This window comes from Emydura macquarii, unplaced genomic scaffold (genome assembly GCF_026122565.2).
Source record: "Emydura macquarii macquarii isolate MOO-44397 ecotype Brisbane River unplaced genomic scaffold, CSIRO-AGI_Emac_v2 contig_3128, whole genome shotgun sequence".
Lineage (NCBI taxonomy): Eukaryota > Metazoa > Chordata > Testudines > Chelidae > Emydura > Emydura macquarii.
Window position 1 is genome coordinate 798658 of NW_027133265.1, and position 27936 is coordinate 826593.

At 42.5% G+C, this 27936-nt stretch overlaps 1 protein-coding gene across 3 annotated transcripts in view; it reads left to right on the top strand.

Moving 5' to 3' along the window:
- SCFD2 (sec1 family domain containing 2) overlaps positions 1 to 27936 on the top strand; it is a 303157-nt gene that overhangs the window by 263976 nt on the left and 11245 nt on the right. For 2 of the 3 annotated variants that reach the window (XM_067531266.1, XM_067531267.1), the window contains exons 6-7: positions 10682 to 10827; positions 17454 to 17588. In XM_067531266.1, coding sequence (XP_067387367.1) covers positions 10682 to 10827; positions 17454 to 17588 — 281 coding nt within the window. Of the gene's footprint in view, positions 1 to 6711; positions 6892 to 10681; positions 10828 to 17453; positions 17589 to 27936 lie in introns of those variants that run through there. The other variant, XM_067531268.1, reaches the window with a different exon arrangement.

Genomic DNA, 27936 nt, shown 5'->3' on the forward strand with positions numbered 1-27936 from the left:
CTGAGTCCAGCTCATCATGGCGATGACTCGGTCTTTGCCTTCAGTGGCCTCTGTGCAATAAGTTAGTGGGTCTCAGTTTAGTTCAGGGGTTCTCAAACTGGGTGTCAGGACCCCCCAAGGGGTCGTGAGGTTATTATGGGGGGTCGCAAGCTGTCAACCCCCATGAATGCTGTGGCTGCATGGCTAACAGCCAGAGCTCTTCAGAGCTGCATGGCCGGACATGCTCTGAAGTCAGCACCGCCCCCAACAGTAGCGCACAAGTAAGGGTGTCATGGCATGGGGGGGGAGTGGCATGGCCTAGGAGAGGTTATCACTTTTTTGGTCGGTCATCACAGCCTGAAATATTTTCAAAGAGGATCCCAGGAAAAAAAGTTTGAGAACCTCTGGTTTAGTTCCTTGTGGAAAGCTGTTGAGCACAAAAATTACATCCACAGTTGGCACTAAATGGCATCTGTGTGGACAGTTTCAGCAGAGAAGACAAGGGCTGAATGAGCTCTGAAAATGAACAACATTCATCCCTGGAGGCAGGGCTGAAGTTGGTGAGCAGTGTGGAAAAGCTTACACATTGTCTATGTGCTCTGTAAATAAATGGATGACTTCATTCTCCAAGGCTGTCAAGCTGATCCCTTTCCAAGCACTTAATTCACTAAGTTCCAATTTGTGTAATTAAATTCTGGCATTCTAAATTTCTCCTGTAATTTCAGTTGGGATAGAGTGGTATTCTTCACTCCTTGCCATCTCCTAAACTGTCCTGCGATGTCACTGTTAAACAGCTTTAGTGTTTGACCACAGTGAGGAGTGAATTAATTCTTATATGTAATTATGGCTGTAAAGCATGCTGTGATCCATCAGGGCTAAAGGTGATATCCCGTAAATACAACTTTAGTTCTATTGTTATGCCTCTTTTTTCCAAGCTAATAGGTGTAAAGACATACATATATGTAGTATGTATATCAACATACGCATTCCGTACATTTTTCTTCATAACTTTCACATTCTAATATACTCTTATGGAATATATGGGGATGGAGGTGTGTACATGTTTTTGTATTAATCTGCTAGAAAAAGAGAGGCATAATATTCCTCTAATACAAAGTAAAGGAACAAATGTGAGGTTTGCAGAGCTGAAATCAGCATGGAGGGGTGAAATCAGGAAGGCCAAAGCATAATTGGAGTTGCAGCTAGCAAGGGTCATGAAGGGTAACAAGAAGGGTTTCTACAGGTATGTTAGCAACAAGAAGGTAAGAGAAAGTGTGGGCCCCTACTAAATGGGGAAGGCAACCTAGTGACAGATGATGTGGAGAAAGCTTTTTTTGCCTCTGTCTTCACAGACAAGGTCAACTCCCAGACTACTGCACTGGGCAGCACGGTATGGGGAGGAGGTGAGCAGCCCTCAGTGTTGAAAGAACAGGTTTAGGCCTATTTAGAAAAGCTGGATGTGCACAGTTCCATGGGGCCAGATGCATTGCATCCAAGGATGCGGAGGGAGTTGAGTTGGCTGATGTGATTTCAGAGCCATTGGCCATTATCTTTGAAAACCTGTGGCAATCGGAAGAGATACCGGATAATTGGAAAAAGGCAAATATAGTATTCATCTTTTAAAAAGGGAAGGAGGATCCCAAGAACTGCACACCAGTCAACCTCGCCTCAGTCCTCAGAGTAATCATGGAGCAGCTCCTCAAGGAATCCATTTTGAAGCACTTGGAGGAGAGGAAGGTGATCAGGAACAGTCAGCATGGATTCACCAAGGGAAAGTCATGCCTGACCAACCTGATTACCTTCTATGATGAGATGACTGGCTCTGTGGATGTGGGGAAAGCAGTGGATGTGATATACCTTGACTTTAGCAAAGCTTTTGATACAGTCTCCCACAGTATTCTTATCAGCAAGTTAGAAGTATGGATTGGATGAATGGACTATAAGATGGATAGAAAGCAGGCTAGATCATCAGGCTTAATGGATAGCGATCAACAGCTCGATGTCTAGTTGGGAGCTGGTATCAAGCGAAGTGCCCCAGTGGTCAGTCCTGTGCTGGTTTTATTCAACATTTTCATTAATGATTTGGAGGATGGGGTGGATTGCACCCTAAGCAAGTTCACAGATGACGTTAAACTGTGGGGAATGGTAGATATGCTGGAGGGTTGGGACAGGATACAGAGTGACCTAGACAAATTGGAGGATTGGGCCAAAAGAAATCTGATGAGGTTCAACAAGGACAAGTGCAGAGTCCTGCACTTAGGAAGGAAGAATCTGATATACTGCTACAGACTGAGGACCAACTGGCTAAGCAGGAGTTCTGCAGAAACAGATCTGGGGGATTACAGTGGATGAGAAGCTGGATATGAGTCAACATTGTGCCCTTGTTGCGAAAAAGGCTAACAGCATATTGGGCTGCATTAGTAGGAGCATTACCAGCAGATCGAGGAAAGTGATTATTCCTATTCAGGGCAGTGAGGCCACATCTGGAGTATTGTGTCCAGTTTTGGGTCCCCCACTACAGAAAGGTTGTGGACAAATTGGAGAAAGTCCAGCGGAGGGCAACAAAAATGGTTAGGGGGCTGGAGCACATGACTTATAAGCAGAGGCTGAGGGAACTGGGTTTATTTAGTCTGTAGAACAGAAGAGTGAAGGGGGATTTGATAGCAGCCTTCAACTCCCTGAAGGAGTGTTCCAGGGAGGATGGAGCTAGACTGTTCTCAGTGGTGGCAGATGACAAAACAAGGAGCAATTATCTCAAGTTGCAGTGGGGGAGGTGTAGGTTGGATATTAGGAAAAACTTTTTCACTAGGCGGGTGGTGAAGCACTGGAATGGGTTGCCTTGGGAGGTGGTGGAATCTCCATTCCTAGAGGTTTTTAAGGACCGGCTTGACGAAGCTTGGGCTGGGATGATTTAGTCGGGATTGGTCCTGCTTTGAGCAGGGGATTGGAGTAGATGACCTTCTGAGCTCCCTTCCGAACCTAATCTTCTATGATTCTGTGATTAGTTTTTTAAAAAATGGTGCTGTGTTCATTGTCTTCGCCCTCCAGGCACTCAGTCCATCTGTTCTCTCCTTGTCTTTTGCTGAAGCGTAATAGTCCAAGTGAGCTAACTTTGCACATATACAAAAAAGCAACATTCATAATGAGATCATGGTGCTGGGATTTGTTGTTCTGAGTGATTACTTTTATTTCAACTCATCATTTTTCTTGTGCTCTTAGAACAGATCAACTTTCCCACCTACTCAATACCATGATTTTCAGAGGGGGTGGGGTTTGGTTGTTTATTTGCAGGTACTTTATAAGTTCACTTGTCACAGTTCTGGTGATGGCTGCACTATGCCTCAGTTGTTCTGAACAATGGCCCTGCACTGTGAACCTCAGTGAACTCATGAGCTTTTAAAGAGTGTTTGATCTTTCCCCAAGCATGCACCCTTGCAAGCAGCATTGTCTGTATTAAGGGCATCTCTCAGAAAGAACATCGGCTTCATGTTAAATGGCAATAATTATGTGTTATTTTAGAAGAAAAAACAGTTTACTTTGAATGCCCATACTATCTACTAACAAACACAGCGTATAGTAAAAATGTATTTTCTGATACACAATGAGTCTTCCTTAAAGTCTCAGTTGATGATGTATTCCCACAGAGGAAAATAAAGTACTATTGCACTGACATACTTAAAGTATCACTGACAAGGTTGATAGGTTCACAGTACAGATCTATCTTGTGTCCTCCTTTATTTATTTTTCAGTTATTCTAGAAATGTGTAGAGTAACAAACATGTTAGTTTGGTTTCAGTAATTACTGTAGGTTAAAGAGAAGAACATCTCCATTTTTCTCCTGTTCTAAACTTCTTGTGGAAATCCACTGGTTCTGGTTCTAATAGTTCTGCTATTCATGAAAGAAAAGCCATAGTGTGACTCAGAACAAGATCTAGTAGATCTGACTGGGAAAATCCAAAGTAGGCCAACACATGGGCCAACCAGTGGTTGAATCCTGATGTTTGCTGAATGCAAATTGTGTGGTTTTAAACCCCTTCAACTCCTGTTGAAGTCAGTAGAAGCTGAGCAGACTCGGATTAGCACAAAATCTGAATGTTTTCTCCTTGTGCAATATCAGAGTTTTTAGATGGGTGCTACTTCTTGAAGATCTCCAGTCCTACAAGCCTTTAACAGGGATTTTCCCATTTCCACAAGTGGGGTTATTTTACATTTGCCAATAATAAGGCAATGTCCAAAAATTCCCATAGCAGATACTCCTTTAAACTCCTTCCTCTACATGTAACAAGTCTGGGATTCAGAGGAAACAGTCTGATACACTGGCTTCATTACATTATTTTTTTTTAGTGAAAAATTAGTAACAGCAAATGGTATTTTAATTAGCACATGAGCTATACTCCAGCTAATATATTCCACCTCTGCATTATTGTAAAAAGGAACATATTTCTTGGTAACGTCAGCAAGCTAGAGTATAAAGGTCCTGTTCTTCTCTCCATATGCACACACAACTCCTACTGACATGAAAGGTGTGAATAGGGGATGATTTGTAGGAGCATGTCATTTGTACCACACAACTTCCTTTGTTTTCCTGATTTTGGTGACAGATCAGGGCAAAGTTGCTCTCATTTTACAGATATATTACAGTACAATGAATACATAACAGGCTTCAAAGAACCTGGGATTTTTTTGTTAATGCCTTGTATAAGGGATTGAAAAAATAAAAATACATTTAAAAGAAGAAGAATGTAACTGTCATGCTGTTGAATAGAGAAAAGAAGGACTTGATTTCCCTAGTCATTTGAGCTTGCTGGATCAACAGAGTCCCAAAACAGCCACTTTTGTGATGGACATGGGAGGCTTTAAAAGGAGTGCTCTTCTTTCCCCCCTGTGTGGGCAACTGAGAAAGGAGGATGGAGAAAGGCATGACAGACAAGTGTTTTCTGTAGGCGTGGCCACAGAACAGTAGACCAGAAAGCCAAATCCTTACTGTAGACCAAGAGTACATGCCAATTCATTGTCCAGCACAGGCCTGCACCCCCTCCTACCTCGGCAGCACTTCCTTTACTTTATAATATGCTGGAGTGAGCAATTTTTATCTAAAACACAGTGTCCTGCTGGTGCCAGGGTGACCAAACCACTAACAAGGACAAAAGACGAACTCTGATTCCAAAGAAAGAACTATTTGGAAAAGTCCAGCTTGACTGGAGTACCCAGTTGTTGCCATGTGAAAGGAGTTGAGGATAGGTGAAGGAAAGAGATTGGACATGGCCCTGAACTAGAACTCTGGATCCAAGCATCCTCAGACTCCAAACTGGATCCAAAACCTGAGAAATGCCAGCTTCCCCACTTCTCGGTAGGAAAGTAGAAAATAGGCACCTCCATCGGTACCCAGCCTCCCTGAGGCACACACTTCATCACTGGGCTCGGCTCCCTGCAAGCGAGAGTTGTCCAACTGCGGCTCTGCATGTGGTCAGCGGGGAGCCGCAGCTGGGCAGCTCTGGCTTGCCAGTGAGGAGCCGAGCCCAGCACTCCCCGTTCCCTCCCTCCCTCCCTCTCTCTCTCTCCCCCCCCCCCCCCCCCCCCGCAGTTAACCACAGTTAACTATTTTTAGAACATTCAAATGGATTGTTAATTAAAGGACATTTTTACATCCCTAGTTGAAATGGTGGGATCTGAAAAACAATTATTGCAACAGTTTAAAGAATGTCAGTAAGATGGTTTTCATAACTGTGTGCCTTAAAGTCACTTTAATCAATTAGAATCATTATTAGAGTAGACTATTTTCCCTCCAAGGGGAGTTTACAATGGTTTATAATCTATACCCCGTTGTGCAGTATGCCATGGATGTCTAACTGTGGAAAAGAATATAGCTCTAAAATGGGAAAGGTCAGAGGAAGAAATTATTTGCTTGAAACCTAAGTATTCACTAAATATTTGTAATCAACCTGACTCAATGAAACCCTAAGCAGAATATTTATTATTAGTAAGTTTCTCTGTTTGAACTCCACAACGTAAATTTTTCAAAGCCTTTTCATAATATAAGATTATCTTAGTGTCTCAGACTGCACGCTTATTAGGTCACTGTAAATTGTCTTGAAGATTCTTGACTGAATTTTTTTAATCTAACTGTTTCTAGGCTAAAGAGAAGGATTCCTTATTTCCTTGCCTGGAATCAGAAATGTGGTATAAAAATTTATTGTTTCTTGTTTAATTTTAAAGCCAGTGAGTCCTAGAGAGTGCACAGAAATTTACATTAAACAAATTATAAATATTTCATAAAACCAAGTTCCTTTTAAAATGTTATCTTTAAAAATGGGTGGAAGTTAAAGCTAGACAAATATCAAATTGAAATATGTTACACATTTTTAACAATGAAGATGATTAATCAATGGAACAAACTACCAAGGGAAGTAGTGGATTCTCCATCTCTTGAAGGCTTTAAATTAAGACTTGATACCTTTCTGGAAAGCATGTTTTAGTTTAAAAAAAAAAAAAGTTATTGGGCTCAATACACAAGTAACTGTTAGGTGAAATAATATGGCCTGTGTTATACTGGACATCAGACAAGATGATTTAATGGTTCCTTCTAGCCTTAAAATCTATGAACCTGTTAACATAAACTGGAAAAATAACGGGTACATGTAAAATCATTGTTTCTCTATACATGAGATTTGGGTAGTTAATTTAGTAATTAAAGGACATGCAGTTAATCAAGAAATGTATTATTAACAACAGGTTGGTCTCAACAAAGATTGCAAAACAAGATGTGCTGTGATCATGTGGCTAAATGCAGAGAGAACAACCATCAAACAATCATCAAGCTCCAAAAAAAATACACGAAGAGAACTGTGGCTAAAAATTATGAAAATAAAAGCAGAAGAACACACAATGACAGTTGCTAAAGTTTGTGGCTATCATAGTGTATCTTTACGGAGTCCCTATCTCATGGCACCATATACATCCAGGGCCTGATTCCCACTGCCTTGCCCCCAGTGCAGTCAGTCATTCACACACACACACACACACACACAAACACAATGGAGTTGTAACATGCTGCCATATGAGAACTTTCTGCTAACAGACATTTGTAATAGCATTTCATGCCCACTTTACACAAACATAAATGACTGCACAAAGTGCAAAGCAATGAGCAAGACAACAGACTTTGAAATACAAAAAAAGTAAAATTTGAAAAATAGATGTGTCCAAAACAAAAGCAACAAACTTTGTCTCATATGGTTTAGCTTTATCTGAACTTGCTTAACAAAGAGTGCTGAGGTTTGCTAGCAAAAGAAAACATTCCAGATGTGTTTTGGCCAAAAAGCGACGGATTTCTTCTTGTAAAAGACTGAAGGAAGCACTCTATACAAAGGAAAAATAACTTCTTGTGGTAGCAACAAAAAGCTTTCCTCCAGTGTGTACATACCAGGAGAAAGCTTAGCTCCTATGGAATTGAAAATCCTGGAGAGAGGGGAACTATTAGCTAGTAGATCCTCACAACCCCCATAAAGGCAGATAAGTATTAGAGAGCCTACTGAAGTGTTAGGACCCTCATTTTACTCACAGGGAAAACAAGACAGACAGAGATTAAAAAGACATTGTCAATTGAAAATCTATCTAAATTCTTTTAGCTACTATTGTTACAAATAATACTAAAACTTACTGCAGCTAGCAGATATTAGAGGAAAAACTATCTTTTTCAGTTTTACTTTGTGCATTCAATAGCACAAATGTGGGTATTTGGCAGTTTCACTGTAGAATCGGTTAGGCAGCCTTCCTTCAAACAAATGCATAACTTTATCTGTGAGTAAACTGATGTCTATAGGACTACTCATGTGAGTAAAGATGTGGACATATGTAACTGTCTAAAGGACTGGGGCCGCAGTCCTGTCATTGGTAGGAAGCAGGTACACCTGTCAAATGCAGGGTCAGGGTCTAAGTTAGTTAGCTTGTGCAGATTGTTCACACAGCAACAAGGGAGATATAAGCATGTTTTAAAAACAGGAAATTGTTAGTGTAAAATCAGAACAGTTTGCAGAGGGATTTGAACAAACATAGTACCCGAAACGGCTTTTCAAAAAATTGACTGGTTTTCAAGTGACTTGCCCAAGGACTCATGAGTGAGTGTCCCTACTGGAGTTAGAATGCAGGAGTTGCTGGCTCCCGGTTCCAGTGCATTATACCACACAATGGTTATGAATAGTTAGAGAGCCGGATTCTCAGCTGTAGCACAAATGAAAATCCAATGGAGTGTTGCCCTGATATACCAGCTGTGGATTTGACCTGGATTCTTTATCAGCTGTATTTGGACAAATAAAGAATCTGATCCTTCAGCCCCAATGTCTAATAATAATCTTGTAGGAATATCCTTCAGCCCTATAAAGTTCTTTTAATGTTTGCTGTGCAGAATAGTGTCATGAGTGGTTTGACAGGTAATGATTCCAATGGCCTTAATGTTCGGCGTTTGTGAGATGCTGTACCCCATGTACACCCTTACAGTGCAACTGTGTGTTGTCTGATGCAAAGTATGCCATGTAAGGTGTTTTTGGAATGCTCATGGCATACTGAACATTACTGTTATGGCAGCATGTTTCCTACAATGACACACATGGGTACAGATATGAAACTCTTCTATGTCATATCCCCAAACGTGTGTCTCACATGGTTTGAATAGATGCAGACGAACACAAAGCTGTGTTTCTACGCCCTGCAGAGGCATGCATACAGGAACAATGGACTGGCCTAAGCACCTCCTGTGAGTACTTTGGCCAAGTGGGAGAAATCATGCCCATTGCCGGACAGGGCTGATCACCTGACCCCAGGGGGCACTGGGGAAACCTGTTAAAAGCTGAGGCATCTTTGTCTCTTGGCTCTCCCCTGAAATCCATCTTCTAAGCAACACCAAAGACAGAATATACCCACAGGGGGTTGGGGACCTGGTTGCAAGAGGCATCGCAACCAGCCTCTGTGGTAAGCTGAATACAGACTGACATATTACTCTTAGGTTAAGATGTGAGTTATCTTTTAGTTAATTGTGATTAACTCCTGGACTTTATTAATATTCTGACTTAGATTCACTTACATTTATTGCCTCAGCAAGATTTTATTTGTTTATTTTATCTAAAACAGTGTATGTGGATTGAGTGTGTGCAGAAACCTCACTTAGAATGACAGAGCTGGTGTGTATCAATTTCTTTGATAAATTAACAGACAAGTGTAAATGAGCTTGTAGGGTGCAGTGGGTGCAGCACTGAACCCTGCAAGACGGCAGCTCCCGGGGTTGCATCTGGGACTGAGGGTGTTTGCTGGGGGTCTATCCCATGAGTGGCTGGCTAGAGTGCTCCTTCATTAGGCGAGGGACAGGCTACACGCAGGAGGCTGGGCGTGGGCCGACTCAGGAGTGGGTAGTTCACACAGCAAAGCAGGGTAGGTTGGGGCCCAGGAATGAAGAATTGGGGTGACACAGCTACACACCGGTCCAGATTGCATTGGGGGAATGTCACAGTATCTCTTTAAATCTACACAGTTTTGCTTTTCTTGTTGCCTGTTTGCTGCATGGAAACGTTTGCCCACTATTTCATTCATGGAGAACCAAAGTCTTTAGTATTTATTAAGCACTGTTACAAGGCACCATCCCAAGGAGTTCACAGTCTAAGAAGAGCCCATTCCTGCAGTGTGATGCATGTTGGCAGTCCTTCATGCCCACTTATGCTATTGGGATTGCAGCAGATGTAAGGGGCCTGCCCATGCGAATCATATTGCAGAATCGGGATATAAACCAACAAAACAGAATGCCTCCTGAGTCCCCAGTGGTAAATTATCTGGAAGGATGAGAACAGGGGTTTGTCTTGATGAAAAATGAGATCAGAAAAGTAGGCAAGGGTAGAGTTGTGCAGATTTTTGGCGAGAAGGACAAGCACCTCAATATAAACCTAGGTCATGTGGTGTGGTGAGTAGAGACAAGGACTAGAATCCTTCCTTCTAAGTCATTGTCTTGCTATTGTGTATGATTTGGGGGAATCCACTCATTTGTGCCTCCACCTTGTGGAGGTCCAGAGAAAATTGGGTTAAAAAGTAAGGCCTCGATGAAAATTAACTGTCACATCTTAGTTGAGCTGCTTTAAGCAACTAAATTCAAAAACATTACAGTAGTTATGAATTACTGAGGAACATATCTCCTTTTGGATAATACTGCATCTTCCATGGCAGTTCAGAATGTTTGTCACTAAGTTGTCCAGATTGTTCTGCCCAGCTAAGAAATGCATTCTGAGTCACTGGACTGCAGGCAAAGGTTCAGGTACTATGTCGTGAGTAAACTTCCTTGGAAGGTGGTGTCACAATGAACAGACTGAAAAATGAAGGTGGTTTTTTTAGCATTATCCTATTCCTTAAAGATCTGCTGACATAGCTACCTTTTCTGCCTGCTGTAGCAATCAGGATTTATAGTATTGCTGTTAAATTGTTTCATAATCCAAGATGCACATGTAATTTATCCATTGTTGGCTTTGTTTACTCTCTAGGATTTGTGGCTGATTTATCAAAATGTTCCATCCTGGAAACATGCTGTTATATACATGTTAGTTTCTAAAGTCTAAAAATATTAAACTAATTTAAAATTTCCTCCTCATAATCCTTTTTCCACTGCTCATTATCAAAAAATTGAAATACTTTGCTCACATAGCCATGTGTTTCTGTGTTGTTTCAGGCTGTGAACCATCTCTTAACCTGACATTTCAGAAGGCCACGGTTGCAGTGGACAATATCTTTAAGTCCCTCAGGGATGTTACAAGAGCTCGAATGCACATGAAACAGTTTAATTCTGTACATGTCCCAGGAAGCAATACCTGCCAGGCACGTAAATAATCCTTTTTCCCTCTGAGTTATATTGTTCAGGCATTCAGTCAAAATTGCAGTTTCACAAATGTAACTAATTTACTTGTGAATTAATACAAAATGTATTCTGCAACCCCATGGAATGTTTTTGGAAATAGATTTTAGAACTGACCTAATCAGCAGCAGCCTCCTGAAATCTTTAGTCAGTCCTGACTTAAGGAAACTCCCCTTGACTTCATTGGGAATTTGCCTGAGTAAGGACTTCAGGATTTGATTAACAATGTTGTGATACCGTATACATTTAATATGAGTGGCAGGGCTAGGTCTAGACTACACTGGGCCAGAATCCACCACTGCATAATGATATGATGTCTAGGTACCTACATGGGACTATGTTTCAGAGTATTTGTTTTTCAGATTTCCACAGTTGCAAGAGTCAGTTCTTGCTGTAAAAATTGGCTGGTAATACAGCTTCTGCTTATTGAAAGTAATGTCATTTTTTTTTAATACAGGTCATCATGACCAAAGCTATTTTTTTTCCTAAATTGCATATCTTCTTCAGTTGGAAATGGACATTTGCAACGTGGAAAGCACATGTACTAATTTAAGATTTTAAAAGACCAATAAACTTGTCCCTGGTCTTTAGCCAGAAAGATTCCTCCCAAACTTCAGTGTACTGCAGACCAACAAATGGATAAAATTACTGAGGTGGTAAGTTAAACAGTGCTGTGTAGCAATGAATTTGTAGCAATAACTTTGGGTATCACACAACATTGCTGACAAACCCGGGTAGTGGAAAAACTGTAGGAGAGGCGGGTGACAGGGATCAAGCAACAATTCCAGTGGCTGTCAAAACAGAAAACCTAATCCTGACACCTTCTGGCACTTATGAGCAGAATGATGGCTGATATGGCTAACATCACAAAAACATTCATTAGGTAGTTCTATGCAGAATACTCAGCCTGATAAGAAAAGTCCTTCTGAAAGATTCCTAGAAATGTATTTAGCATCACTATGTTCTTTGGTTTTAGCCCACTTCTACTCATTTAGGGCCAAATCCTGGAATGCCTTTTGTGGAGGTAAAGGATCCATTAGCCCCTTACAGCTGCCTAATCCGGCTCTGTACTGGGCTAACTGGTCTTGATGATGGTCATCTTCATGCAGAAGGAGGGGAGGAAGAGATCTGCAGAGTCACTGTGGTGAGGAGCTCTGCGATGGCTGGGACACATACAAACTAGTTCTCCTTTTCAGTTGAGCATCCCTCTGTGGATGGATCCCAAGTCCTCTGCCCCCTGTGTAGTCAGTTAGATCTTACTGCCATGCTACAGCTGCTACAAGGAGAGAGACATGCAGGGACCCAGGGACCATCTCCTTTTAAGCAGAAAAGAGCAAAAATTACCGTTTTATGAGTTGGGCGCTGTGGGTTTTTCTGAGTAGAGGGATTGTTCAGAGCTCCCACCAAGAAGTGCTGTAGTAAGAGTGCGTAGCACTGTTCATGCTCCCCCCACTGTCTGTCAGTCGGAGAGGATCCACCCACTGCAGGGAATCAGGAGGCACTGCATTGTCAGGTGGGACCAAAACATGAGCTAGTGGGAAGAGTTGGATGGCCACTTGAGCATTATGCTCTTCTCTGGGTATGACTATTGTTTACCGCCGTAGGTTTGATTAAGCCTCCAAACAGAGCCCAGTCTATGGCTCCTTGCTATGCAAACAAGTAGGGCCAGGAACCCACTCTTAAAAACCCTATTTAATCTTTTTTATGTACAGATAAAGCCCACAGTGTTCAGGCTGTTCTGCCTGTGGCCATGTCTACAATGAGATTTGAAACTGTATTAGCACCTATCTAGAGTTCTTGATCTTTCATAGACATTTTGTCAGCATTGGTATGTTTTAAGGCAGTTATTTTGCATGAGTTCATATCCCAAAATATACTGATGCTAACAGAGTCTCTAGAAAAATTTTAAGAGGACTTTTCTTATCACTATGAGTGTCCTGTATTAAACAAGCTAATGAATGTTTATGCAAAGTTAGACAATCAGGTATCCTCATGTTTACATGTGCCGCAAGATTCCACAACTAATGTTTCTGCTCTGTCTGCTCTTGTAACTGCTGCTCTGTTCCTGTCATTCCTCATGCTGGTTACATATACTGTATGACCAGTCTATATGGGCCAGGTCAGCTTGTTAGCAATGTCTGAGCAAGAATTGTGTTTAAGCAGTTTTATACGAAAATGCTAGTAGTGTCAAATCTCCAGATATTAATATAGGCATTGGGATAGAAGTTCTTTGTTATTGTCAGTCTAATATAGGAATTGAAAATTATTGTATTATTTTTTAAAGCATTGTAAATATTGTGGCCAAGATTTTTAAAAATGACTAGTGATTTCATGGCTCTCAATTTTTCGGTGGTCAGCCTGAGACACTTGAGGGGCCTTGATTTTCAGAGCATGGGTATTCAGGCCCCAAAATTGGGGCTGGCCAGAAAACATCAATTCTGTTTTGCAAAAAATGTTGAGGTTTTGACATTTGTTTTTGTTGCAGTGCAGAACAGAAATGTGAGCTTTTGAATTTTTTCACAAAAAAACATAAGGGAAAGAAAGAGAACTCCACTCAAGACTAGCCAGTATCCTGGTAGTTAGGGCACTCACCTGGGAAGTGGGAGACCCAGGTTCAAGTCCTTGCTCTGAATCAAGCAAAGTGGGAACCTGAACCTGTGTATCACACATCCCAGGTAGTTGTCTCTCTTCTTCCCCCACCCCCCCCCCGCCATTGTGGGGTGGATCTCTCATTTTGACAATTCCATCTTGGACCCAAGAAACCTTCCTGAGAAAATTTTAATGTAAACATGCTCCATGCAACATTTCAGTTTCTACAAAACAACATTTTTTGCTGAATATTTTTTTCGAAAATATTTTGACCAGCTCTACCCAAACTCATTAGTCACTTTTGAAAATCTTAGCTGGTAAGTATTCAGCTATGAATATTCAAATGATATTTTTCCTCTATTTCATATAATAGATTTCTGTTTAGCTTTGGTTTTCATCTCTGCTCCAAATGTTTCATTTTTAATGCATTTCTATTTCTCATATGTGGCTTTAAGTGGATATTACACAGAGTTTTACACATTACTTCAAGCTTTTGAGTGGTATTTCAGGCACTCATTTACTGACACTCATTTACTGACTAGCTTTGACACAAGTCTTGGAATATCCTATTACAGAAAGAATATAACTAATGTCTGTTATGGTTTTGCCTTATTGGCTTAATTTAAAAGAATGCTCATATGTTGTAGGAAGAACTAGAAGAGATACATAAATCTACTTTGATGTGATTGTTTACTAAAGTGTAAGATTTGTTTCTCACACTATAAATTGTTGGACAAAAAGTATCTCTTTAATTACAATATTGACTAGAAAATTTCATGTTCCAAATTGCATAATAAGTGGCTAATTTTTCACTTTCTTTTTCTTTATTTTATGCATCATAAATGATGCTTCTTTCATTCATCCTTTACAAAGCATGAGTGAAATTGCACATAGATTTTCTAGGAAACCAGAGATGTGACATTCCTGGAATAGCACAGCAGGGAAATATTGTATACTTGATTTGGAACCAGCTAATGTTTTAAGGTCATTGCACTCCTTCCTGAAAATATTACAGTTACTTTTCAATGTTTTAATCTTCAGCAAACCTATGAAAGCAGACAAGTGTATCCTCAACTATAAATTGAGTCAGATAGAATTTTCATTAAAAGAGGAACTAGTTAGTGCATGTCAGCAAGATAAACATGGACAGTTAATGCATGGCAGGCTAGTGCAGGGTAGATTCACACTCCAGCTTGCCGCAAACTAAATGTTCATCTAGAGAATGCCTTAGAAATAGTCTTTAGGGTGACTGGATAGCTCAAGCCATTGGTAATACGATATGGACCCTTTCCTCTCTAGATCACCAGTTCAAATTGAGCCCAGGTTGATGGACACTGAAAGTCATCCCCAGATAGCTGTTTGGTGTACTATGAAAAGAATTTGTGGTCTCAGTCTGTTCAGTAATTGACAGATGTCCATGTCACAAAAAATACCACTCCTCTCACCTACACTGGTGTAAGTTAAAGTAAAATCAGACCCAGTGTCTCGAAATGGTTGAGGGCATGTTTGCAGAGTGGTGTGTAGGTGGTATTTGTGTTTGGTGTTTTAATATTTGGATGATATTTTTATTCAGAGGGCCCTGATGCTCTCATACTCAGACCTGTAAATATGAATGCCATTCAGATCTGAGTCTGAGTGCTTCCCCCCGGAGATCACTTCTCCTCTTCCTTTTAGGAGAGGATCCCTCTAGTCTCAGATCATCAGGGGTAGTTTGCTGGCATTTTCCTGGATCTTCAAAGGCAACTGACAGACCCCTTCCTCTTTCTGTCCTTTTCCAGGGATGACAAATAGGTTCTCTCCACCCTAAATCTAAATAAATATCTTCAGAGAAACAGGAAGCGATTTACACCTTTAAATACTCCACCTTTACTGGCCCCTTAACATTCAGAAGCTCAGACACACCAGTGTGTGCTAGCTAGGGACTCAGCCATCAGATAAGGTTTCCCATTAGTCCAATGTCACTGTGTGCGTCCTAGGCCATATGATTTAAAGATGTAGCTTATCAGGAGCAAGAGGAGTACTTCCGTGTGCAGCTGCTGCTGCAGGGAACAGGGAAAGGCAGCGCAGACCGTATACTCCCTCAGCTTTCAGTGAGGACGTGGCATTCAACTAACCCTGAATTTTTGGGAAGGGGACCAGCTGGCCATACCCTGGAGACAACAGAGATGAAGGGGTCTTCCCCTCTTTTCCCACTTGGGAAACTATGTCAGAATCTCAGCTTTCATTTAGAAAAACAAAACCAAGTTTTTAGCCATCATGGCTGTGAAGAAAACACCAGTGATATGTTCACCAGTGCAGTGATACCTGCACAAGTTTGCAGACAACCTGAAATACAGTAGATCTTTGCTGTAATGCCCGTCACAATAGTGAACCTTGGGCAAATGTGGTCCCTCGATCCCACTTTCAGCCCCACCCACTGTAGTGCGGGGCTGAGAGCTCTTCCAGCCCGTGGGCTGCAAGGGGGAGGGACTGACAGCTCCTCCGGTCCTGGGGCCAGAGGAGCTTTGTCTCTTCACCCCCTACCCACCCTCTCCCCCACCTCGCTATAATGAACTGCTGGCTACCAAACAAATAGCTTGGATCCCCAGGGATTTGTTACAACGAGAGCTTACTGTAATAACTCTGAGGGATGTGAACAGCTCCAGGATCTCAGCAGTGTTTTAACTCCAAGAGTCGCTAACTCTAGTGACTCTGCCAGCACCACACAAACAGAGGACTCTGGGTAAATCTAGAGTAGAAACTCTACGGTAGCACAGCTGCACCACTGTAGTGCTGTAGTGTAGACACTTCTTAGAATGACTGAAGGAGTTGTCCTGTCACTGTAGTAAATCTACCTCTCGGAGAGGCAGTAGCTAGATTGATGGAAGAATTATTCCACAACCCAGCAATGTCCACATCGAGGCTTAGGTCAGCTTAACTATATCTCTCAGATCAACCTATGTTGCTCATGTGAAATTTACACCCCTAAGTTTTCAGTGTAGACCAGGCCTTAGTGTGTGGCAGACACATCCAGACCACCCACCTAAGTAACTGACTACCAGGGTAAGTATGGGGGTCCTTCTACTGCTCTCTGACTCTGTGTGAGACAAGAGACCCCTGTTGTCACTCCTGCCACTTCCAAAGAGACGGGGCCCATACTCCCACACCTGCAGGGGAAAGGGGCCCCTGGGCCTGCCGCCATCACTCTAAATGGAGGTTTGATCTGGGAGGACAGAATCACAGGAGGCTGCATGTCATTATTATTATGCATGTCTTCTTGTTATGGATCTAGGGCCCCAGATTATCTTAATCTGTCCCCATTCTCCTATATAGCTAGGAGGCAGGAGTGGCTGGCTCTGCAGGCAGGTAGAGCTAGAAGTACATGATCATTCCTCCTATAGCTCTCCCTGGCCTAGGAGTGGGGGGTTGAATTGTTATTTCGCACATTACGTGATATGTCCTTCTGCAGCTTCCAGTACAGCCTGTTTCAAATGCACTAAATTCTCTTAAAAATAAACAGAACATAATACTCAGTTCTGCTTAAGTGTTCAACAAAGCCACGTCTCCTTGAAATTATTCCTTCTGCATTTGAGATAACCTACAGGTATGGCAACAGTGCGACTGCCCTCTCTGTATTACCCTAAAGGAGTCTTGGGATGGAGAAAAACCTAAGCCCATATGCTCTACCCTGCTATTAATAACAGCCTTGTCTGGCCACTTGACCTTTTCTCCCACAAGAAGCTTCACACTTTCTTCCTTGCCTCCCTTTACGCATGGACTACACGCAGCATCTGGGTAAATATATGACATATCTGTCTTTTCAGTTAGATGAGACTTCTGTGCACATCATTACTATATAATGTTGCAAACACAGTTATTGCTTCAAGGTTGTAAAAGTGTCCAATCAATTTCCATTCTGTGACAAAAGCTTTTGTTTCCTTTAATCGAAATGAAATGCTAAGAAGAGCAATTGGTACAAGTACAGGCAGTTTTATTTTCAGCACATATTCTACTTTTGCAGGCCACTTACAAGCCATTGCTGAAGCAGGTGGTAGAAGAGATATTTAATTCTGATCGACCTGACTCTGTTGATATTGAACACATATCTGCGGGCCTCACTGATCTCCTGAAAACTGGATTCAGCATGTTCATGAAGGTAAAGCTATCATCCCAAGTTTATATATAAAATCTCCATCCATCCATAGTTTAATATCTCAGCCATTGATACTATATAGCTGCCTGGGAAGTGGTACACAACTGTATTTGCCTTGGTTATTCTAATAAGTGGATGATTTTAATGCTCAGGAAAATGAAAACCTAAGAGTTCCAGTAATACATAGACATATGTGTGTGTACATATGTGTATATAGCTATATGGAGAGATATAAATGTGTGTCTACTTATGTTATTACATATATGTATTTATTTTAGTTTTCAAAAGCTATGTTAGAAAAGCAGATCTTATTCCAAATGCATCTGCACATTACAAATGACCTTACGAATGCCAATATGCAGAGGGCCAGTAGAATGTTGGGTGATTGTTAGTACAAAAAAAAAAAAAAAAGCATCTTATCGTACAATTAACCAGAGCACGTACAAGAAATATGTTTTTTTAAACCCTTATAATTCAGCCAAATCAAAATAGGTTTTCTCCAGGCCATTGAATTGCACATTGTGCCCTAAGAACTATGTCCCCGCCAAATTTCAGTTTTCTCCCTAAAACTTCTGAGGTGTTAGAGCTGTTCAATAAATGGCTGCAACATTTTTGTTACTCTCTCTTCATTTTTGGAAAAAGGCTGCTTTTGCTTAAACTTTCCACTAAAAAATTGCTCTTGAGTTGAGAACGAACATGGAAAATTTAAGCCCAAAAGTTAGACCGTTATAATCATCTAAAAAAGACCCTTTAAAATGGAAATGTTTCAGCAACCCCAACTATATGCTTCACTGTACATGCACTTCTAATATGCCTGATGACTGCACAAACACACAAAGTGTATATTGCTTGTACACACTGAAATATACTAATCAAATACATTAGTATCCAATTACATTTTATTATGATTTAATTGTTATCTGTACTGGAAAGTGCTCATATACTTATACTGCCTCATCATCAAAGTATCTGTACAGAACAGAACAGTGTAATGGGTAACAACATGGAGTAGCTTTATCTGATAGATTGTTGTAATGTAGCCTACGTTTTACATGTCTGGAAGGAAAGTGTTAATTCTCTTATCTATGTGGCAAGAGCTTTGGCCTGCTGATTATTTCAGATAAGATTGTGAAGATCCTTTTGATTTTATTGCTTGCATTATCATAATGGGAGGGTCACAGACTTCTGTAGCTGAGCTCTTTGCACACACCAGGGGCTCCTTGCTTCCCCCACCCCTAACCGCCTTTATGGCCACCCTCACATCCCCTTCTATGTCAGGGACTCCCTGCAAATCACCCATCCCTTCCCTCTTGCCAGGGCTGTGTGTCTTCCCTTCCCTCCCATTCTCATCCCTCCCAACCATATCAGGGGTTCCATGTGCCTCCCCTTCTCTCCCTCCCCCCATACCAGAGTTCCCCAAGCTTACCCCCCCTTGGGGTTTTGTCTGTCCCCCATTCCTCCTTCCTCCTAATTCTCCCCCATGCCAGGGGATCTTCTGCTCCCTTCCCTCATGCCAGGGTCCCCCAATTCCCCCCTGCAGAAGTTCTCTGTGCTCCTCTGTTATCCTCTCTCCGCATACTAGGGTTCCGCACCACTCCCCATGCCCAGGGGCTGTGTGCATGCCCCCCTTTCTATTGCCACCCCATTATTACTGTCCTTCTGTCTGAATGATAAATCATTCAGGGTGTCAACATGTTCAACTCTTTTGGAAGATGTGATGAACTGGGGAATCTGTCTGTACAGTTTTTGAATTCGGTGTGTGAGATTATGAACTCCTTCTATGTATCTTGCCGTAACAACTCCATTCTGAAGGCGCAGCCTTTTTGCCTTCTCTATTGTCTGTTTGCTTCCATGTTGGGCTGAAAGTCAAAAGGCTGGTAGCAAAAGAATAACGAGAGAGGTCCATTGACATTAAGTGCTCTCCTATCAAAATGGAATAACTCAAAACAATAGACTGGCTCCCAACCCAGAGAACAAGTTTGGCCGTGGAGAGGTCATCTTGACAACTAAGTCAGCAGGCAGGAGTCTGTGATCACCTGGGGAAGCTGAGGAGATGTCATCTGACAAAGGGGACAAAATGTTATAAAAAGGGGAAAGAGCTGCTCTTTTGGGGGCCATTTTTCTTCAGCTCATGAGGGAGGGGTAACCCAATATGCAGAAGCCTGGATGAGGCAGAGAAACCTGGCTATCTTCCTAAACCCAGATGGTCCCCAAATACGGTTGCCAGGTGTCCAGTTTTCAACTGGTCGAAAAGAGAACCAGACACTAAAAGTCCGGTTACTTTGGGTGGGGGGAAGCACCGAGTCATCAACCCGCTCCAGCCATGGGTGTCATTTGGGTGGTCATTGCCCCCCATTACCCCACACCCCCGATTTCTGCGAGCGCTGAGCAGGGCTCAGCCTGTCAGGGGTGCTCTGTCCTTCCCATGCTATGCCGGCTCCCTCTCCTTGGCTGAGGCTGGCAGCTCCGGGACACTGCCTCCTGGGTCCTAGTGCCTGTCGTTGTCATCATCTCCGTGTGCTGCGTCCTGTTTCTGTACAACAGAGACTGCCCATGGGAGGGCAGGGAAAGGGGACAGGCCTTTTGGGTGGAAAAGGCAGGACACAGGGCAGGGCCTTGGGGGTCTGGTTACTAGCATTTAAAAAGGTGGCAACCCTATCCCCCAAGGACTCCCAAAGGAAAGGGATGCTAGTGAAAGTATTGCAGTTATGGTGATTGTGTTCTGTGTCATCTGGACTCTCTCTTAGGCATTTATGATTAAGTGCAAGTGAGTTAGAATCTGTGCAAAGTGCCTGTGTGTGTGTGAGCTACATGCTTCGCCACTGCCATGTGCCCCTGAGAGAGTTAAATGGTAAACCAGAAGGTTGCCTTGGCAGGGGAGTCCTGGGAGAGGATGTATTTAAGCAATGGGGGAGGCTGAAGAATCAGCCCTGAGCCCAGGAGCTAAGCAGCTGGACCAGCTCTCAGGAGGGAGTATTAGACATAGCATGTGCAATTTGACAGTGTACCTATGGATCCCAGAGACTGGGGCAGTGTCTGGACTCCATTCAGGCTCCAGGAGGCTTAAACCAGCCAGTGATCCAGAAGCTTGGATTCCCTTCAGCCATCTGGTGGCCAGCAGACGGGGGGTGCCTGACTGAATCTGTGACAGGAGCATGAGCACAGGTATTATTATGCTGGAAGGCATTAATGGGTTCCATCAACCAGTTATTTGATCTATACACAATTGCAGAAGTGCTTTATCTGTGGCTCTGCTAACCAATGCCAGGGGCGCCACATATCCCCATTTTTCCCTCATTCAGTTTTCCGATGTTCCCCAAAATCAAGAGGTTCTGCCCTACCTAGAACATTCCCTGAAATTTTGAAATTGATTGGTTGTGGCATTCAGAAGTATTAAATAGAGACAGACAGACAGACAAACAGAAATGGCAGCGTTGAATATAAGACCTCACAAGCCCTGCCAAAAATGCTTTGTACTTGCTATCAGTTTATGAGAGGATTCTTGCTGTGTTAGTTTAGAATAAATTATTATTAGTCACAAAGTGTAATATGCCTTTATTTTTGTGCCCAATTTTCATGTCTATGCCCCATAATTGGATCTACATTTTCAAGTGATCCAAATGCCCATTTAGGTGCCTAAATGAAGTGGCCAGATTTTCAAAAACACTTAGCACCCAGCAGCTTCTGTTGTACTCAGATCCCTGATGCTGTTGTATAAGGATGCACTTCAGGGTTGGCAGACCTAAAAACTGGCCCACAGTTCTTTGCCTCTGGAAGATCTTTTCACACCTGTGTGATTTTTTTTAAAAACAATTCATACTGCAACTCCAAGAAAGAAAGAAAAACCAAAAACATTCCACTGTCAAAGTGTGTAAAAGAGCTGGTGCATGCATGATATTTGATATGGCTGGTTTTATTACTGGAGTGTTCTCTGTAACTCATACCTGCATTTATTTGATTTTATTTGCTTGTTTGTTTTTTATTTTTGAAGCACAAACATAAATAAGTTTTTCTAAAAGCATATGTATGAGCTCCAGAAGGTATAACATTCAGATAGAGCCATTTTCAACATTAACCAGTTTTTAGGTCTACCCAATTGTTATTGTTGTTACTATTTCTATTGCAGTCAGAGGCAGGTGACCTATGCAACCACCTGGGGTGCCGAGCTTGGGTGTACTGGGCACAGGGTGCTGGTTTTTTTGTTAGCAATACAAGGGAAAATAGAATGTTTGAAGTAAAATGTTTCAGGTATCTGGATTCATTTTTCACTAACCTCCTAGAATGTTCTGGACCTTTGTAGAATCTCATGGAACCTTCCAGACTTTCTGTAAACTACATTTTCCTCGAACCTCAAATGGAATGGGTGCCAAAGATACTCCTCACTCGGAGCGCCATTTGGGCTAGGGCCAGCCCTGATTTCAGTAGATGCACCTAGATGCCATGTAAGCCAAGGTCTCATTGTGCTAGGTGCTGTACAGTCATATACTAAAATCAGTCTCTTTCCCAGAGAGTGTACAATCTCGGGCCTCATTCCTGCAGTTGGATCTGTGCTGACAAACCCTGAAGCCTGCACAGAGCCCCACTAGAGTTGGTATTGCTCCATACTGACATAATGGTGAATTTCCATGGATTGCTTAAGGCAAGATACATAGACAGCAGCATAATAGTCCTGGGAAGGCTAAGCCTACTCAAACAGCCGGTGCTGGAAGCCTGGGTTCCACCTTTCTGCTCACCCCATGCTCCACCCCTGCCCCACCCCAGACCCTGCTCCTGCTCAATCCCCTCCCTCAAGGCTCCCCACTTGCCGCACACGCCTTTTTTGCCATCACTCACGCTTCTTTTCCTTCTCCCCAAAGAGTCACGAGCAGCGGGCGGGAGGGGGCAAAGAGGCTTGAGCAGCAGGCGGGAGGACCTTGGGGAGAAGCCCAAGTGGGAGTGGGGCCTGGGGTAGAACACGGGCGGGGCCTCGGTGGAGGGGCAGAGCAGGGACAGGGCCATGATCCAAGTGCCGTTGACCCCACCCAGCCTCCCCAAAGGCAGGAGTCATGTGCTGCCCCTGGCAAGATATAACAGGTTGGAGGGCACTAACTAATGGGGTTATGGAGGGGAAGGACTAGGGGTGGGGAGGACAGGACAAATTCCTTGAGAAACAGCAGAAAAGAGAGGGTGTTATGGGCACAGCCAGTGACTGAGCTGACATCTGAAATAGTTTTTTCTGAAAAATTTGAGACACTAAAAGATTTGTAATCATACATGTGTTCACTCTCTCAGTAGCTGTCATGAGTCATTCCTCTGTCGCTCTGCCACGGGTCTCTTCCTTTGGTTACTCTGGACATTTTTCATCTGTCTGCTCAACGTTTTAAGAACTAGCACCCAGCCACCAGTTACTCTTTCAAAATCACCCATGTCAGCAGGGTGTCAGCCGTTTCTTAGGCTCCAAGAGGTTATTATTATACAGCATCACAGATGTGCCTGGCATTTTACAGGCAAATAAGGCAGTGTAATCACTATGCTCCCCTCCATGGTTCCCTGAGTACTGTTAAAATTCAGCATTTATGATATCACAATTTCTTCCATGATCACAAAGTATGATGTCACAAAAAATTTACTGAGACATCAGTGAATGAAGCAAGTGAATTATAAAGGAGAGAGCTTTTTAGGAGCACCCAAATATAGGAACTAGCTATGATGAGTAAGGAAATACTTCAGTGCACATTAGTTAGATGTGATTTTGTTAAACCCATGTTTTTCTAAAGTTTACCTGCCTGAGTCATGGTTCTTAGAAAGATTAAGAAACTACATTACCTATCAGCGTATAATTGATCTGTTTTGCTCCTTCCTTTTTAGGGAAGCCCAATTAGTAGAATTTAGATCAAGGTTTGGGTAAGATTTTCATACCCTCTCCTCCCTCTAAATATGGACTGTTCTGAGTTGTGTTTCCAGATCAGTCCATCATAGAGAGAGATCCTTAGTTCAAACCCCTGCAATTTCAGGGATATTGGAAATCTGTTGATCTACTAAGTGGAATGAACAAAAACATATTGATATACCAAAGTAAAGGTGGAACTCTTCTGGGGAATGTAAAAAGTGCTGCCTTTTGGGACCTCAGTTTAAACATACCAAAACTGTGGCCTTATTCTTCTGCTGCAGGTTGAGAGTAATGGGAGTTGCTCACACCTTGCGATGAGAGATTCAAAACCCCTAAGAATATATTCCATGACATAATATATGAGTTTGGTAGCATCAGCCTTGCCATTTGCAAAAGTGAGACTCCAAAAAGCAGGTGTAATTATGGTGTAGGAAAATTAGTATTAAGTGGAAAGGGGGACAATTAAACAGACAAATGGATGTGCACAAACAAACATATATTCATTAATTTTTATCCCCCACAAACTTTTCCCTTGTCTGTGAGAGAGAAAACTTTTAAAATCTTCATAATCCATGTCATTGTTTTCACTTGTCCTTGTAGCGATTTATACCTTGCTATTTGAATCATTCTAGGCTTTTAGGTTTTCTTTTGATGGTCTTTCAGCAACATACACCTACCACCTTAAATGCCTGTAAATCTGATAGTAATATAATGCAAATATAAATGCATAACAGATGTGCAGGTATGAATATTTCATGGACACAAAACTGTCATCGCATCCCTTATAATCCCATTTTCATCTGTGCATGTTGTTTACACCTGTGAGTTGTTGGCAGGGTGCTTCATTATGCTGTGAGAGATTGAGCCAGCCTGTTATCTATATTCATCACACAGAAGATGTTTCACAGATTTTCCCCATTTTTTTACAACTGTCAGTCTGTGATTATTTCACAAGCAGCCTTAAATTTGTTGTCCCTTAAATGTGTGAAGTCTCAAACAAATCGAACAAGCGGAGTTTGATAATTAAAGTTACATTTGATGAGTTGTTATGTGTTAAGGGTCTAGCCAAAAGCCGCCTCTACTAGCCCATGTATGTTAGAATACACCACCCTCCTGGATGATACAGCTACACTCAAAGGGACTATTTCTTCATTCAGTTCACATCTGCCTAGGACAGTTACTTTCCATAGAATAATGTGTGACCTTGCGTTCTCAATTGCCACCTTTAGGAATATAATATCTGGGGACTCGCCAGGCATGCTTGATGACTCAACAGTAGTCACCTAAGGAAAGACCCTACCACATATTACTATGTTCAATGTACCCCTCACCTGGCTGACTGATATTTGTTTAGCTAGAGAAGAATTTTAAAGATGCCGCTCACCAGGCAGTTGTATCTCTGGCCAACGTGTCTGTTTTGGAGCTCAGCCAAGGAGATAAGGAAAGGCTCTTTTGAGTCAAAGATTCCTCCATCTTTAGTAGTACTCCAAACCAATTTGTGATTTAAAGACTCACTTCAATTATATCAATTGCCTTATACTATAGTGCACAGCTATCTCCCTACTTCATTCACAGGCAGAAGAGATTCCCCTAATAAATGGATGCTGTCTTTATTCAAACTTGAACTTCAAGGCCTGGGATTTCCTGGAGAGCTTGCAAGTGGGTTACTAACGGGCTGTGTGGTCTCAGTGAGGTGGTTAAAGACATGTATGAAGGCGTGTGAGATGGGAAAATCCCAATTACATACATTCTCTTAACCGCCAAACCACTCCACAACTTCCTGTAGAGGAGCTTTCACTTTTAGACATTCAGGGTGGGCTTTTCTCTGTACTGCACTGACAATCCAACATCACTCAGCCTACAGATAGTCATTTCTGAATTGAGCTCCTCCTGCATCTTTTTTTGCCTATTAGGGATATTCAAAAATGTTTTCCCTCCCTCCATTTCCTTCCTCCATCTCATAAGTCACAACTTTCAAGGGAAAGTCCTATCCCTGGTGCCCAGCCCTGTTACTCAGCTGAGTGTTGGGCATATTTTTTGGGGGAAAGGTCAAGTAGGAAGAAGTCTTTCTCCTCCTAGGCCAACGGATAGTGGCTGGAGTAGCCTCCATGGTGCTAGATGCCCCCTCTCTGAATAGTGGGGGGGAATGTGTGATGGATCTGTGCTATGGTGGATCCTCCAGCCCATCCCTGCCCTGTTCTGAAGGACCCCTCTGTGGACAGCTGCACATTGGGTACCCTTTTGGTGTTGGACTCACAACTCCTATCTCTCACATACCCAGCAGAACCACACCAGTTCATCTCAAAAAAAGGTATCTCTACACCACAGAGAAGGGCTGGGATTTGCCCTTTTGCATAGATGCCTGACTGAGCTTTCTGAGTTAGCTCTAAAACTTACCTCAGTGCTGAACTGAAAGAAAAGCCTTGTATCCTGAGGCTGTTAGATAGACAGAATAACAGGTTTGTTTTAAGTCAGAGTGCAGCAGTGGCCTGCTCTATACCAGTATAGCCACCTTTTGAGCATTTCTATTTCTTAGTGTTAAATTTTTGCCATTGAAAATTTTCAGCTTGGAAAAGAGATGACTAAGGGGGGATATGATAAAAGTCTACAAAATAATGATTGAGGTGGAGCAAATAAATAAGGAAGTTTTATTTACTCCTCATAATACAAAAACTAGGGGTCAGCAAATGAAATTAATAGGCAGCAGGTTTAAAACAAACAAAAAAGCATTTCTTCACAACATATAGTCAACCTGTGGAACTCCTAGCCAGATGATGTTGTGAAGGCCAAAACTATAACTAGGTTCAAAAAAGAACTAGATAAGTTCATGGAGGATAGACCCATCAATAGCTATTAGCCAGGATATGCAGGGATTGTTGTTTGCCAGAAGCTGAGAATGGGCGATGGGATGGATCATTTGATGATTACCTGTTCTGCTCATTCCCTCTGAAGCACCTGACATTAGCCACTGTTGGAAGACAGGATACTGGGCTAGATGGACCATTGGTCTGAACTAGTATGACTGTTCTTATGATTTTCTCAGAAGAAATGGCTGCATTTTTGTGACTTCTAAACTAGTAAAAACAAACCTGTCAACTGAGCCACTTCCTGCCGCAACTCGGAACCTGCTTTGCCTCCCCATTTCATATAGCCCAGCGGTTCCCAAACTCTACCACGTTGCATACCACCAACATAAAACGCCACCACCTGTAGGGGCGGGGGGAAGGGCCAGGGCCGGGAGGAGGAAGTAGCCGCCGTGCTGCTTGGGGGCAGAGCTGGTGCTGGAGTGTCTCCTGGCCAGCCACTGTGGCTCCTGGCCAGCCACTGTGTGTCCAAGGGGAAGGGGGATGGAACAGCCGGGATGCCATGCTGCTTGTGGGTGGGGCCAGCACTGGAGTGGCTCCTAGCCAGCCACTTTGTATCTGGGGGAAGTGGGGCAGAATGGCCGAGCCGCCGTGCTTCTTGGGGGCAAGGCAAGTGCTAGAGCGGCTCCTGACCAGCCCTCCAGCAGCAGGTGGACGCGTACCACCGGTGATATGCATGACACAGTTTGGGAACCGCTGATGAAGTCTATACAGTATTGTTGAGCAGCATTGGCCATGCCTGGTGACCTCCAAAATACACCAAAGGGAAAGCACTCCAACCTCTAAAACTTCTAGGTGAAAATATCATAATGGGCCATTGTAGGGACAAAGGTGCCCATGACCAGCTAGCTTCAGATAAGTATCCAAACTCCAAGGTTCCTCCTTCACTAGATTTTATTTGATAGTTTGGTTATGTTTACATAGTGTTTACTATGTGCTTGTATATGTAGTCTGGCTACAGTGAAGCTGATTCACTCTGGATCTTTGTATATGGTTTGGCTACATTCATGCCAGGATTTGCATGTTTATTTTATTGCCCTTATAGTTATACTAGTCTTAGGAGTCTTGGGTGCACTGTGGAATCCTGCTGGCAAATAGGTTGGCTTCTCTACTACCACGCTATATCAGTAATGCCAGCAACCATGTTTCCAGTGTCAGTCTCGCTTCTCATACTTTATATGCCCAAATTTGTGGTGTAAAGTTATACGTCTTGTCCATAATATTTGCAGGACTGAGGCTTGGTATGTATTTCTGGGCCACTTCTAGAGATGGGGCCAAAATGCATGTGTCCCTGGCCACAGCTCACCACGTATGCATCTCTGCCATGTGCCTCTAAGAGGAGATTTTCTGTCTGTTGCATTGTCTTTTCCTATCTTCTCTCCACCAACCTAAATTACCAAAGATGGTTGCCATGGTAATTTCTAATGATTTTTAAACTGGGCAAAATTTCTAACTCAAGTTGTTTTGAGCTGGAAGTGAATTTCTGTACGTGATTTGCAAAACATTTTGGGGTCCCTGAAATTTCATATTAAAAACCAGATTTTGAAGACTTGAAAACTTTGTGAAACAAACTGGTGAAAAGTGTGTGCTATTTTGGGAAAAAAGAAAAAAAAACTTT